This window comes from Triticum aestivum, chromosome 1A (assembly GCF_018294505.1).
Source record: "Triticum aestivum cultivar Chinese Spring chromosome 1A, IWGSC CS RefSeq v2.1, whole genome shotgun sequence".
Classification (NCBI taxonomy): Eukaryota; Viridiplantae; Streptophyta; class Magnoliopsida; order Poales; family Poaceae; genus Triticum; species Triticum aestivum.
In genome coordinates, this window is record NC_057794.1 from 340,623,075 (window position 1) to 340,637,904 (window position 14,830).

Below are 14,830 nucleotides of genomic sequence, written 5' to 3' on the forward strand. Positions count from 1 at the left end.
ATGTACTTTACAAATATCTATGTCTCCATCTTGAACATTTTCACGAATGGAGTTGAAGCGACGCTTGATGTGCCTTGTCTTCTTGTGAAACCTGGGCTCCTTGGCAAGTGCAATAGCTCCAGTGTTGTCACAGAAGAGCTTGATCGGCCCCGACGCATTGGGTATGACTCCTAGGTCGGTGATGAACTCCTTCACCCAAATTGCTTCATGCGCTGCCTCCGAGGCTGCCATGTACTCCGCTTCACATGTAGATCCCGCCACGACGCTCTGCTTGCAACTGCACCAGCTTACTGCCCCACCATTCAAAATATACACGTATCCGGTTTGTGACTTAGAGTCATCCAGATCTGTGTCGAAGCTAGCATCGACGTAACCCTTTACGACGAGCTCTTCGTCACCTTCATAAACGAGAAACATTTCCTTGGTCCTTTTCAGGTACTTCAGGATATTCTTGACCGCTGTCCAGTGTTCCTTGCCGGGATTACTTTGGTACCTTCCTACCAAACTTACGGCAAGGTTTACATCAGGTCTGGTACACAGCATGGCATACATAATAGAACCTATGGCTGAGGCATAGGGGATGACACTCATCTCTTCTATATCTTCTGCCGTGGTCGGACATTGAGCTGAGCTCAATTTCACACCTTGCAACACAGGCAAGAACCCCTTCTTAGACTGATCCATATTGAACTTCTTCAATATTTTATCAAGGTATGTGCTTTGTGAAAGACCTATGAGGCGTCTTGATCTATCTCTGTAGATCTTGATGCCTAATATATAAGCAGCTTCTCCAAGGTCCTTCATTGAAAAACTCTTATTCAAGTAGGCCTTAATGCTGTCCAAGAGTTCTATATCATTTCCCATCAAAAGTATGTCATCTACATATAATATGAGAAATGCTACAGAGCTCCCACTCACTTTCTTGTAAACGCAGGCTTCTCCATAAGTCTGTGTAAACCCAAACGCTTTGATCATCTCATCAAAGCGAATGTTCCAACTCCGAGATGCTTGCACCAGCCCATAAATCGAGCGTTGGAGCTTGCACACCTTGTCAGCATTCTTAGGATCGACAAAACCTTCCGGCTGCATCATATACAATTCTTCCTTAAGGAAACCATTAAGGAATGCCGTTTTGACGTCCATTTGCCATATCTCATAATCATAGAATGCGGCAATTGCTAACATGATTCGGACGGACTTCAGCTTCGCTACCGGTGAGAAAGTCTCATCGTAGTCAACCCCTTGAACTTGTCGATAACCCTTAGCGACAAGCCGAGCTTTATAGATGGTCACATTACCATCCGCGTCTGTCTTCTTCTTAAAGATCCATTTATTTTCTATGGCTCGCCGCTCAACGGGCAAGTCAGTCAAAGTCCATACTTCGTTTTCATACATGGATCCTATCTCGGATTTCATGGCTTCTAGCCATTTGTCGGAATCCGGGCCCGCCATCGCTTCTTCATAGTTCGAAGGTTCACCGTTGTCTAACAACATGATTTCCAAGACAGGGTTGCCGTACCACTCTGGTGCGGAACGTGTCCTTGTGGACCTTCGAATTTCAGTAGGAGCTTGATCAGAAGTATCTTGATCATCATCATTAACTTCCTCTCTAGTCGGTGCAGGCACCTCAGGAACATTTTCTTGAGTTGCGCCATTTTCCGGTTCAAGAGGTAATACTTCATCAAGTTCTACTTTCCTCCCACTTACTTCTTTCGAGAGAAACTCTTTCTCTAGAAAGGACCCATTCTTGGCAACAAAGATCTTGCCTTCGGATCTGAGGTAGAAGGTATACCCAATAGTTTCTTTAGGGTATCCTATGAAGACGCATTTTTTCCGACTTGGGTTCGAGCTTTTCAGGTTGAAGTTTCCTGACATAAGCATCGCATCCCCAAACTTTTAGAAACGACAGCTTAGGTTTCTTCCCAAACCATAATTCAAACGGTGTCGTCTCAACGGATTTCGATGGAGCCCTATTTAAAGTGAATGCGGCAGTCTCTAAAGCATACCCCCAAAAAGATAGCGGTAAATCGGCAAGAGACATCATAGATCGCACCATATCTAATAGAGTGCGATTACGACGTTCGGACACACCATTACGCTGAGGTGTTCCAGGCGGCGTGAGTTGTGAAACTATTCCACATTTTCTTAAGTGTGTGCCAAACTCGTGACTCAAGTATTCTCCTCCACGATCTGATCGCAGGAACTTGATTTTCCTGTCACGTTGATTCTCAACCTCACTCTGAAATTCCTTGAACTTTTCAAAGGTCTCAGACTTGTGTTTCATTAAGTAGACATACCCATATCTACTCAAGTCATCAGTGAGGGTGAGAACATAACGATAGCCACCGCGAGCCTCAACACTCATTGGACCGCACACATCAGTATGTATGATTTCCAATAAGTTGGTTGCTCGCTCCATTGTTCCTGAGAACGGAGTCTTGGTCATTTTACCCATGAGGCATGGTTCGCACGTGTCAAATGATTCGTAATCAAGAGACTCTAAAAGTCCATCAGCATGGAGCTTCTTCATGCGTTTGACACCTATGTGACCAAGGCGGCAGTGCCACAAGTATGTGGGACTATCATTATCAATCTTACATCTTTTGGTACTCACACTATGAATATGTGTAGCATTACGCTCGAGATTCATTAAGAATAAACCATTCACCATCGGAGCATGACCATAAAACATATCTCTCATATAAATAGAACAACCATTATTCTCGGATTTAAATGAGTAGCCATCTCGTATTAAACGAGATCCTGATACAATGTTCATGCTCAAACTTGGCACTAAATAACAATTATTGAGGTTCAAAACTAATCCCGTAGGTAAATGTAGAGGTAGCGTGCCGACGGCGATCACATCGACCTTGGAACCATTCCCGACGCGCATCGTCACCTCGTCCTTCGCCAGTCTCCGCTTATTCCGCAGCTCCTGCTTTGAGTTACAAATGTGAGCAACTGCACCGGTATCAAATACCCAGGAGCTACTACGAGTACTGGTAAGGTACACATCAATTACATGTATATCACATATACCTTTCGTTTTGCCGGCCTTCTTGTCCGCTAAGTATTTGGGGCAGTTCCGCTTCCAGTGACCACTTTCCTTGCAATAAAAGCACTCAGTCTCGGGCTTGGGTCCATTCTTTGGCTTCTTCCCGGCAGCTTGCTTGCCGGGCGCGGCAACTCCCTTGCCGTCCTTCTTGAAGTTCTTTTACCCTTGCCCTTCTTGAACTTAGTGGTTTTATTCACCATCAACACTTGATGTTCCTTCTTGACTTCTACCTCTGCTGATTTCAGCATAGCAAATACTTCAGGAATGGTCTTTTCCATCCCCTGCATATTGAAGTTCATCACAAAGCTCTTGTAGCTCGGTGGAAGCGACTGAAGGATTCTGTCAATGACCGCGTCATCCGGGAGATTAACTCCCAGCTGAGTCAAGCGGTTATGTAACCCAGACATAGTGAGTATGTGCTCACTGACAGAACTATTTTCTTCCATCTTACAGCTGAAGAATTTGTCGGAGACTTCATATCTCTCGACCCGGGCATGAGCTTGGAAAACCATTTTCAGCTCTTCGAACATCTCATATGCTCCGTGTCTCTCAAAACGCTTTTGGAGCCCCGGCTCTAAGCTGTAAAGCATGCCGCACTGAACGAGGGAGTAGTCATCGGTACGTGCCTGCCAAGCGTTCATAACGTCTTGTTCTGCAGAGAGAACAAGTGCGTCACCTAGCGGTGCTTGTAGGACATAATCTTTCTTGGCAGCTATGAGGATGATCCTCAGGTTCCGGACCCAGTCCGTATAGTTGCTGCCATCGTCTTTCAGCTTGGTTTTCTCTAGGAACGCATTGAAGTTGAGGACTACGTTGGCCATTTGATCTACAAGACATATTGTAAAATATTTAGACTAAGTTCATGATAATTAAGTTCATCTAATAAAATTATTCAATGAACTCCCACTTAGATAGACATCCCTCCTGTCATCTAAGTATAACATGATCCGAGTTAACTAGGCCGTGTCCGATCATCACGTGAGACGGACTAGTCAACGTCGGTGAACATCTTCATGTTGATCGTATCTTCTATACGACTCATGCTCGACCTTTCGGTCTTCTGTGTTCCGAGGCCATGTCTGTACACATGCTAGGCTCATCAAGTCAACCTAAGTGTTTTGCATGTGTAAATCTGTCTTACACCCGTTGTATGTGAACGTTAGAATCTATCACACCCGATCATCACGTGGTGCTTCGAAACAACGAACTGTCGCAACGGTGCACAGTTAGGGGGAACACTTTCTTGAAATTATTATGAGGGATCATCTTATTTACTACCGTCGTTCTAAGAAACAAGATGAAAAACATGATAAACATCACATGCAATCAAATAATAATAGTGACATGATATGGCCAATATCACATAGCTCCTTTGATCTCCATCTTGGGGCTCCATGATCATCTTGTCACCGGCATGACACCATGATCTCCATCATCATGATCTCCATCATCGTGTCTCCATGAAGTTGCTCGCCAACTATTACTTCTACTACTATGGCTAACGCGTTTAGCAATAAAGTAAAGTAATTTACATGGCGTTTCTCAATGACACGCAGGTCATACAAAAAATAAAGACAACTCCTATGGCTCCTGCCGGTTGTCATACTCATCGACATGCAAGTCGTGATTCCTATTACAATAGCATGAACATCTCATACATCACATATAGATCATTCATCATTCATCACAACTTTGGCCATATCATATCACAAAGCACTTGCTGCAAAAACAAGTTAGACGTCCTCTAATTGTTGTTGCAAGTTTTACGTGGCTGAAGTAGGGTTCTAGCAAGAACGTTTTCTTACCTACGTGAAAGCCACAACGTGATTTGTCAACTTCTATTTACCCTTCATAAGGACCCTTTTCATCGAATCCGCTCCAACTAAAGTGGGAGAGACAGACACCCGCCAGCCACCTTATGCAACTTGTGCATGTTAGTCGGTGGAACCGGTCTCACGTAAGCGTACGTGTAAGGTTGGTCCGGGCCGCTTCATCCCACAATACCGTTGAAGCAAGATAAGACTAGTAGCGGCAAGAAAGTTGACAACATCAACGCCCACAACAAATTGTGTTCTACTCGTGCAAGAGAACTACGCATAGACCTAGCTCATGATGCCACTGTTGGGAAACGTTGCAGAAAACAAAAATTTTCCTACGGTTTCACCAAGATCCATCTAGGAGTTCATCTATCAACGAGTGATTAGATGCATCTACGTACCTTGTAGATCGCGAGCGGAAGCGTTCAAAGAACGGGGATGAGGGAGTCGTACTCGACGTGATTCGAATCACCGAAGATCCTAGCACCGAACGGACGGCACCTCCGCGTTCAACACACGTACGGAACAGCCACGTCTCCTCCTTCTTGATCCAGCAAGGGGGAGGAGAGGTTGAGGGAGATGGCTCCAGCAGCAGCACGACAGCGTGGTGATGATGGAGCTGCAGTACTCCGGCAGGGCTTCGCTAAGCACTATGGAGGAGGAGGATGTGTTGGAGAGGGAGAGGGAGGCACCAAAGGCAAGGGTAAGAAGTCCTCCATCTCCCCACTATATATAGGAGGGCCAAGGGGGGGCGCCGGCCCTAGGAGATCCAATCTCCTAGGGGGGTGCGGCCAAGGGGAGGAATCCCTCCTCCCCAAGGCACCTAGGAGGTGCCTTCCCCTCCTAGGACTCTTCCTTTAGGGTTTCCCCCACCCTAGGCGCATGGGCCCTAGGGGAAAGTGGCGCCCCAGACCCACTTTGGGCTGGATCCCTTCCCACTTCAGCCCATGGGGCCCTCCGGGATAGGTGGCCCCACCCGGTGGACCCCCGGGACCCTTCCGGTGGTCCCGGTACACTACCGGTGACCCCGAAACTTGTCCCGATGGCCGAAATATCACTTCCTATATATAATTCTTTACCTCCGGACCATTCTGGAACTCCTCGTGACGTCCGGGATCTCATCCGGGACTCCGAACAACATTCGGATTACTGCATATACATATCCCTGCAACCCTAGCGTCACCGAACCTTAAGTGTGTAGACCCTACGGGTTCGGGAGACATGTAGACATGACCGAGATTGCTCTCCGGTCAATAACCAACAGCGGGATCTGGATACCCATGTTGGCTCCCACATGCTCCTCGATGATCTCATCGGATGAACCACGATGTCGAGGATTCAAGCAACCCCGTATACAATTCCCTTTGTCAATCGGTATGTTACTTGCCCGAGATCTGATCATCGGTATCCCAATACCTCGTTCAATCTTGTTACCGGCAAGTCACTTTACTCGTACCGTAATGCATGATCCCGTGACCAGACACTTGGTCACTTTGAGCTCATTATGATGATGCATTACCGAGTGGGCCCAGTGATACCTCTCCATCATACGGAGTGACAAATCCCAGTTTTGATCCGTGTCAACCCAACAGACACTTTCGGAGATACCCGTAGTATACCTATAGTCACCCAGTTACGTTGTGACGTTTGGTATACCCAAAGCACTCCTACGGTATCCGGGAGTTACACGATCTCATGGTCTAAGGAAAAGATACTTGACATTGGAAAACTCTAGCAAACGAACTATACGATCTTATGCTATGTTTAGGATTGGGTCTTGTCCATCACATCATTCTCCTAATGATGTGATCCCGTTATCAATGACATCCAATGTCCATAGTCAGGAAACCATGACTATCTGTTGATCAACGAGCTAGTCAACTAGAGGCTTACTAGGGACATGTTGGTGTCTATTATCCACACATGTATTACGATTTCTGGATAATACAATTATAGCATGAATAAAGACAATTATCATGAACAAGGAAATATAATAATAATGCTTTTATTATTGCCTCTAGGGCATATTTCCAACAGCCAGCGCTTCTGAAAAACTATGTCTCGGTCATCCGTCTTATCAAACACCATGTAGTGCGAGAAATCAAACGGAGGCGATCGACTCTTGTGGGGAAAAGTGCGCAAACCTCTGCAGAGTGTATAAACTAATCATGGTTAGCCGTGTCCCCGGTTATGGACATCTTGAGTATCTAGTACTTGGATTGTCATGTGAATCTCAACATGTTACTCTAAAATTAATTTTGTTGGGTTTTGTTTAATGATGATGGTTAATTGGGATTGAGAATGCTGTCAACCATTCTCAATGTTTAACAACCACCATGATAGTTAAATAAAATTTATTCCTTTGCAGTAGGGAAAAATTGGCTTTTCGCAAAACTGTAACCATAGAGCTTTCCACCGGCCAAATATGCATATAGTATAGCTGTTTCATTCTATTACTCTCTATGTGTTACCTTGCCAGCATATTCCATGTGCTAACCCGTTTCTGGCTGCAACGTTAATGTTGCAGACTTTTCAGACGACGATTAAGAAGTTTTTAGGTCGTGGTTCTATACTCAGTGATGCCGTTGGAGTTGATGGACTCACTTATCTTCCAAGCCTTCCGTTGTTATAGTTATTAGATGGCCTTAAGCCATATTTATTGTAATAAGTTCTCTATGGAGACACTCGATGTAATAAGTGTGTGATTGCTACTCTGTTATAAATACTCCGAGTACTATGTGGTGTCAGCATTACTGATCCAGGAATGACACCTGAGCACAGAGATCAGACCGTTTGAGGTCTGGTCGCTACAAGGCCGTTGACGACGGCTAGGAGTAGTTTAGGAGGATCCCAGGCAGGAGGCATGCGCCTCTTTCGATCTGTATCCCAGTTTGTGTTAGCCTTCTTAAGGCAACTTGTTTAACTTTTGTCTGTACTCAGATATTGTTCCTTTCGCTGACTCGTCTATGATCGAGCTCTTGTATTCGAGCCCTCGAGGCCCCTGGCTTGTAATATGATGCTTGTATGACTTATTTTATTTGTAGAGTTGTGTTGTGATATCTTCCCGTGAGTCCCTGATCTTGATCGTACATGTTTGCGTATATGATTAGCGTACGATCGAATCGGGGGCGTCACAACACCACTCACCACCTTCATAAACTTGAGCCCATCGTGAGCCTGCTTGACGTGCTCCACCATTGCCCACTCGCCGAGCTCCTGGATATGTGGTTCATTCTCGAGGTCCCCAAGAAGATGTATATCTGGATTATTATATTAAAGTACTTCTTAAAATTAGTAATCCTGTACGTACAATGCACATCAATATTAGGCAATATATATTGCATTACAAATCAATATTTCACGAGATATTAGTTGCACGTTGGTATTTGATATGACATAATTAATTGGTTGGTGCTGGTAATTGCATATTAATTAAGGGAGAATTAGGATGACTGTGGTATCTTCAGTTCACCAGGGTTCAAATTTTAGATTTGACACTGCCACTTGCATTTCCTGGATTTATTTCAGGCATTCGGTAGAAGTAGACGTTCCCATCGACAACGAAGGCGTCCGTGGCGACTTTGTAAATCTCAAGATGATGTGCCAGATTAGTTTCTTAAAAGTGCTCATAGGGATAGGGTGTGCGTGTATGCGTTCATAGGGGTGGGTGTATATGTACGTATGAGTGTCTATATCTATACAGTGTTCAAAAATTAAGGGAGGATGCTAAATAATTTAGCGCTAAACGCCGTAGTGACATATACTTGATATATCTGGTTGAATTGATGAGATATGTTGGATCTTCACTCTTTTATCTATATACCTATACCTATATATATATATATAAGGCTATTGCTTCTTACCACCGTAATTTCGTTCGTTTTGATCCATCCACCTTACCTGTATTATATTTTCTCTACCCAAGGTGGTATTAATCTATATAGCTGCCCATACATCAAAAGCATCAGGCCTCACGTTTTCTGCGTTGACCGACTTGGGCTTGCAGGCTGGGCCGTTGGCCGAACTTCTGTGCAACGAGAGAAGAAAAAAAAATACACATGCGTGCTGATATTAGTACCAGAGAATACATATTTTTTTTCGAAAGGGAAGAATACCCCCGGCCTCTGCATCTGGTCGATGCATACGGCCACTTTATTAATTATTAGCACAAAACCTTACAAAGTCGTACAACAGTAAGACCAAAGCCACCATCTTCGCAACCTCTGTCGCTACTCCTATCTAACTGATGAAGAGGCGCTGATGGTTTGGGCCTAATACCAAACAGACCTCGCAGCCAAACCTAACATCTAAGACATGAGGTCCCAACCTGGACGCCTACCAGGTATGGGCACCCACCAGTCCGGCGTGCTCCTCAACCAGGCCGCCCGCCGGGTATGAAGCCGCCACAACCACCTACCACATATCCATCTTCAGAGCTGAACTGTTGTAACGGCCTTGCCCGGTCTCGCTGCCGCCGACGCCACCACGACGCTAGACAGCGTCGACCTCCTGCGCGTGTCCGTCACCACACATCTGACGCCAAGCCTCCGCTGCTCCATGCCGCCAAGAGCCGCCGCCAAGAATATGTAGAACGAAACACCGCTCCACCGAAGGGAGGCAGCACACCCCCACCCCTCACCTGCAGACCCTTCCATCCGATCCCAATGTCCTTGGCGTCGCCTTCAGGAAGGTTACGGTGCACAGGGCGCCGCCGACGCCCGATCCGCATCAGATCTTGGGCTTTCACCCGGACATGGGTTGGAGAGGAGAGATGGTGCCCTCAGCAACGCCCCCAAGGAGGAAAGCGGCGCCAAAAATCGGCGTCGCCGCTGTCGGTCAGCCTAAGGCAGCCAAGGTTTCCCCCGGACACCGATCTGCTCCACCAGAACACACCGGAGGTGGATCCGGCAAGATCCAAACCGAACCGGGGACTGGGAAGGGATGCATGGAAGGGAGAGGGGCAATACCTCCAGATCTGGCACGCCTACGGCTCGCCGTCCTCACGGCCGAACCCACACGCCGCACGCCACCAGATGCGCCGCACCAGATCGATGATGGCCAGCCTCAGCGCAGCCCCCACTCTCCCGACGAGGGAGAGGAGGAAACAATGCCAACGCCGAGCCCGGGGCCGCCGCCCCGGCTTGCCCGCGCCTGGCCAGACGCAGCCGCCGCCGGATGCAGGCCTTCGTCCAGGGCCGAAGACTTGTGGCGCGCGACGAGGGTGCCCCGCCACCGCCGTCCGCCGAGTGGGCTTTGCCCGTCGGCCTCCTCCGGCGGTGGCGGGCGGAGCGAGGGAGGAAAGGGGAGCGGGGGTGGCGGCGGCTAGGTCGCCCGAGCCGCCCCCCAGGGAGCGACGCGAGCGATTAGGGTAACTGGTGTGGAAAAGGGTCTAAAAAATGGGAGAGAATTTCACTTCCCGGCCTCTGCACCAACTAGGGATGCATACGGCCATTTTAGTATGGGTACCGAGATAAACATGGTCCTCAGATATTTTTAAATGAGTATCAAGATATTTCTTAATGAGTGGTTTCACCACACACCAAACTTGATCCTCAATAAACGGGGGAAAACCCCTGTGCATCACCTGTCAATTCTAGGAATTAAACTCGGGTCGTTAGGCTGCACAACCGCATGCCCAACCACTGAGCCAAGGCTCTCTTTGCACCAGAGAATACATATGACGGACCACTACTTCCAGCCAAATAGTACCACCTCGATTTCTTACTTTGACTTTCTCTAATTTATGTATGTCCGTATATTATCCGAAATACTAACAAGCCGCGTTCTTAAATATTTGTCTTTCTAAAGATTTCAACAAATGACTATATACGAAGCAAAATGAGTGAATCTACGCTCTCAAATATATCTATATACATCCGTATGTGATAGCCATTTGAAATCTCTAAAAAAACAAATGTTTAGGAAGGAAGAGAGTATAATATAATGAGGAAGGATTGTGGCCTCTGCTATGTATGAGCATTACTAATCACAGGAGGACATGTGCGGGATTATGGGCTAATTTGCATGCACCATAATTAGAGGGTGCCAATTGGGGCATTATTAAGCCGCTAATACAATCAAACGACTGTTGCGAGGCCGGGCGTCGGAGCAAACCAAGAGCCGGGAGCGCACGGCGCGCCCTCGACGGACACACCGCCAACAGCTGCATCTAGGTGCGGCCCCACTTCACCACACCACCAGCCCTGCCCCGGCGCACTCCAGGAGGCCTCGGCGCGGAGAGGCGTGAGATCGTCAATGGGGGAATCAGGGGCGGGAGGGCGGATCCGTGCTCGCTCGATCTGGCGCCATGGTCCCTGGGGGATTGCATGTGGAGTGGAGGAGGGAAGAGAATGGGAGTATGTATGTGGCAGTGTGGGGGTGTGGATAGAGCACGAGTGCATGTGTGTGGCTAGAGTGAGCACGGAGGGAACTGGGGGCGGGGCGGAGAATCCACTGGCGGTGGTGGGTTGATGACGAGCAGCCTTGTTGTACATAAGGGAGGTCTCTCGAGGATTTTTGGTCTATTCGCTCATTTTAACGGTTGCATCCCTGCTGGATCTGCTATGTGTGCTACGCAAACAAAATTCTGAATCGGCAACGCTGTGTCGATAAGGGAGCTCTCTAGGTAAGGATTTTTGGTCTATTTGCTTTTTTTAATGGTTACACTTATCGGACGTTGCTGAATGTTGCTATGTGTATCGATTATATTTACTTGCTGTTGTTTGTCGTTACTATCATAGTTTAATGTTCATGCCTACCACATCTTATGAATACATTATCACATACAATAATTAAAAGTGAGCGAAATATTAGAATTAAATATATCTTAATAGAGAAAGTAATTAGAGCACACTAAGGCTTGCTGACAATTAAGATATTCCTCAACTCTGGATGTCACTGATGTCGTTGGTGAAATACGGACGGGAGACCGGGAGACGGAGGGATGAAGAGCAGAGAGAATGAGACAACATAGCATCTTTCTCACGCTGGCTGGTAGGGGGGAGCAATCCACTCCATTTTACCATCTCTCCCGCAGCTCTGTGTGACATAATCCCGCAATATAAAATAAATTTCATCCATTCAAAAAAATATTTGCTCTGTGAAAAAATCCTTATATTTTTGAAATTAAATCCGTAGACCATAAAAGCATATTTTCGAGAGGATAAACGCGTAGACCATAAGATGTTGGTATTGTAGGGAGGTTTGTCCCAACGAATAGATCATCGTGTGGCGCATGTTGCTCAACCTGGGCCTTTCACAACCCGTGCTCGCCCAACTATCACGAAAATAAGGCAACAGCGGCTAAAATAATTAATAAATTACAATGAAATCAAAATATATACTTTTATTTGAATGGTGCAATTGGTTGGATTTTCAAATGTGTATTTCCTTAAAATTGAAATACATCTTTTTTGTCCCGTTGCAACGCACGGGCATTTGTGCTAGTATATTACAAATTATAAAATATAATTATAATCATAATATATATACATCTACTATAATTATTATTATATATATAATATAATATAAATAAAAAGATCCAAAGGGACAACCAATTGATCTTGACTATCCAATCATGTCAATACAAATTGAGCATGCAACATGTTTAGCACGAAATTAATATCAACCAAATTGCAATAAACACATAACAAATATCTTATCTAATATTACTGTCAAAAAAATAAGATCCTACCCAATATCATCATACAATTAATATATGCATAATATCAATGGGTATAACTACTTTCACCGTAAAAAAATATAAGAACGTTTAGATCACTAAAGCTCTTATATTTCTTTACAGAGGGAGTAGTAATCAGTAGAGTATGTATGTATCCATGTTGTGTCTCCACCATCGGTTTCACATCCATGCTACGTACAGGGCGCATTACAGAGCGTACATATATACGTTTGGGCAACAAACATTCGTCCGTCCACATCACGTGCGATCCCACATCACCACCACCACCAGGTCATGGCATGGGCTCATGGCGCGCGTCCCTATCGGTCTTAGTCACACCTTCCTCCACTATCTCCATTACGTGATCGATCAAGATTCAAGAGTGATCCCACAAGCTCACGGCGTCCTCATCGTCAGCTTCCGCGTAGTACGACGCCGCCGAGCAACCGTCCGCCGCCGGTGTGCCCAGCACCGGCGGGCTGATCATCAGCCCCTCCGCCATGCTCACCATCAGCCGCGGCATCTCGAACACGTCGTCCTCGTCCACGACGCCGATCGCGTCGTCACGCCTGTCCTGCTCGCCTGCATGCAGCTGATCGCCGTAGCATTGGTCGCTGCGCTGAGGAGCCCAGGTGCTGGCCATCGCGGACGCGGCGGCAGCGGCCGCCGCAGCCCGGACATCGTCGGCGGACATGGACGCCGGCGCGGGGCGCGACCTTGCCGCGTCTGGGAAGTTGAGCGCCGTCCCCGCGCCACGCAGGGCCAATGCGGCCGCGTCGTACGCCGCGGCGGCCATCTCGGGCGTCGGGTAGGTGCCGAGCCAGATCCTGGTGTGCTTGCGCAGCTCCCGGATCTCCGACACCCACTTCCCCGCCCGGAACCGCACGCCGCGGTACACCGGGTGGCGCGTCTCCGCCCGCGGCCGCCTCCCGCAGAGGCTCCCCATCATCCCCTCCCTCCCTTGCTCCATTAACGTACTAATCACCAGCCAACTCACACCCGTCCGGTACAACAGGCTCCCTACCAAGACATGCAGAGCAGTACGTACATTGCACTAACCAGCATGCACACAACCGGGCTGGACGAGGAATGCAGCAAAGCAAGCAAGCCAGTGAACAAACCAGCTAACAATATTAGCAATGTCAATTAGCAGATGGCAGATACGCTAATCCGGACGGGGGTTTCAGGAGGGTTTAAAAGCCGGGAACCGGCCGGAGTTGGTGAGAACGTACGCGGTTTTCAGCTTTGCGAGCTCGCTCGATCGATGCCGAGCTAGGGATTAGCTGTGAAGCACAGGGGGCAAAAAGGAGTGGCTCTTTCAGGCTCTATCACGGGCCGCCCAATGGAGCCCCGCCACATAGACATAGGGGGGGCAATCTAAGGCTCAGAAAGCCGCTCCTGGGTTAGTGCGCGGCGGTGTTAGTACGACATCACTGGATCATTACCGGGTTGTTACGAATCAAAATCCAGGTGGCGACACGCCGGGCTGCCGGAGTGGCCATCGGAGTTGACTGCCGGATAGCACATCACCGATGCTCCAACACCTGTGTTGACCCGTTCAAGGACAATATAATAGGGGTTTTATCTTTTATGGAAAGGCGAAAGCGAGAGATGGAACCAACCGATCGATGATGAGTAGGCGATGATGATGGTGCATGATTCTTTGGTTCTCTTGCCACCTAACATATCCAGTACTAGATTACGGGGTAGGGACGTGCGCCGGTGGGCGGTCAGATATTTTCTCGCCGCGTGACATGTTCATGCTTGCGCTTCGCAGTGTGTGGTAGCGATTTGGGGTCGTTCGGACGCGGTGGCGTAGGGGTGAAAGAATGTCAGCCGTTATATGGACGCATGCATGAACATGGTTTTGGTTTTGTAGGGAACAAGGAATGCAAAAAAAAATTTGCGGGGGAACAAGGAATGCAATTTTTCTTATTTGGGAACAACGAATGGATATAGGGAGGCGTGTCACCCCACCATCCAAGCCGCAACCGGCAAATTTGGACCCTCAAACGTCCACGGACGTGCCTGAACGCGTCCGCGGACAATGACCAAGCGGGCTTTATATTTTACCATTTGCAGCCATAAACCATATTTTCAAAACAGCTAATACATGCAAACACATGTATGTCCATCAATTTAGATGTTTTAGTCTGTGATGGGCCGGCGGGGCTCTTAAAAGCACCAAATAAATTGCTCATACTTAGGATTTCCACATGCGTATTGGACTGACGTGTTTCGGATGTTTTAGTCTCACCTCGCCACGTGAGGAGC

At 47.4% G+C, this 14,830-nt stretch overlaps 1 protein-coding gene across 1 annotated transcript; it reads right to left on the reverse strand.

Annotated features, from left to right (window-relative positions):
* Positions 1-12,700: 12,700 nt before the first annotated feature.
* On the reverse strand, positions 12,701-13,671 carry LOC123126261 (ethylene-responsive transcription factor ERF026-like). Its single transcript, XM_044546660.1, has one exon. The coding sequence runs from the start codon at positions 13,524-13,526 to the stop codon at positions 12,933-12,935; it is 594 nt and encodes a 197-aa protein (XP_044402595.1). The 5' UTR covers positions 13,527-13,671; the 3' UTR covers positions 12,701-12,932.
* Between the last annotated feature and the right edge of the window lie 1,159 nt (positions 13,672-14,830).

Coding starts and splice junctions, on each gene's coding strand:
- LOC123126261 (XM_044546660.1), bottom strand. CDS start 13,526: ATGGAGCAAGGGAGGGAGGGGATGATGGGGAGCCTCTGCGGGAGGCGG.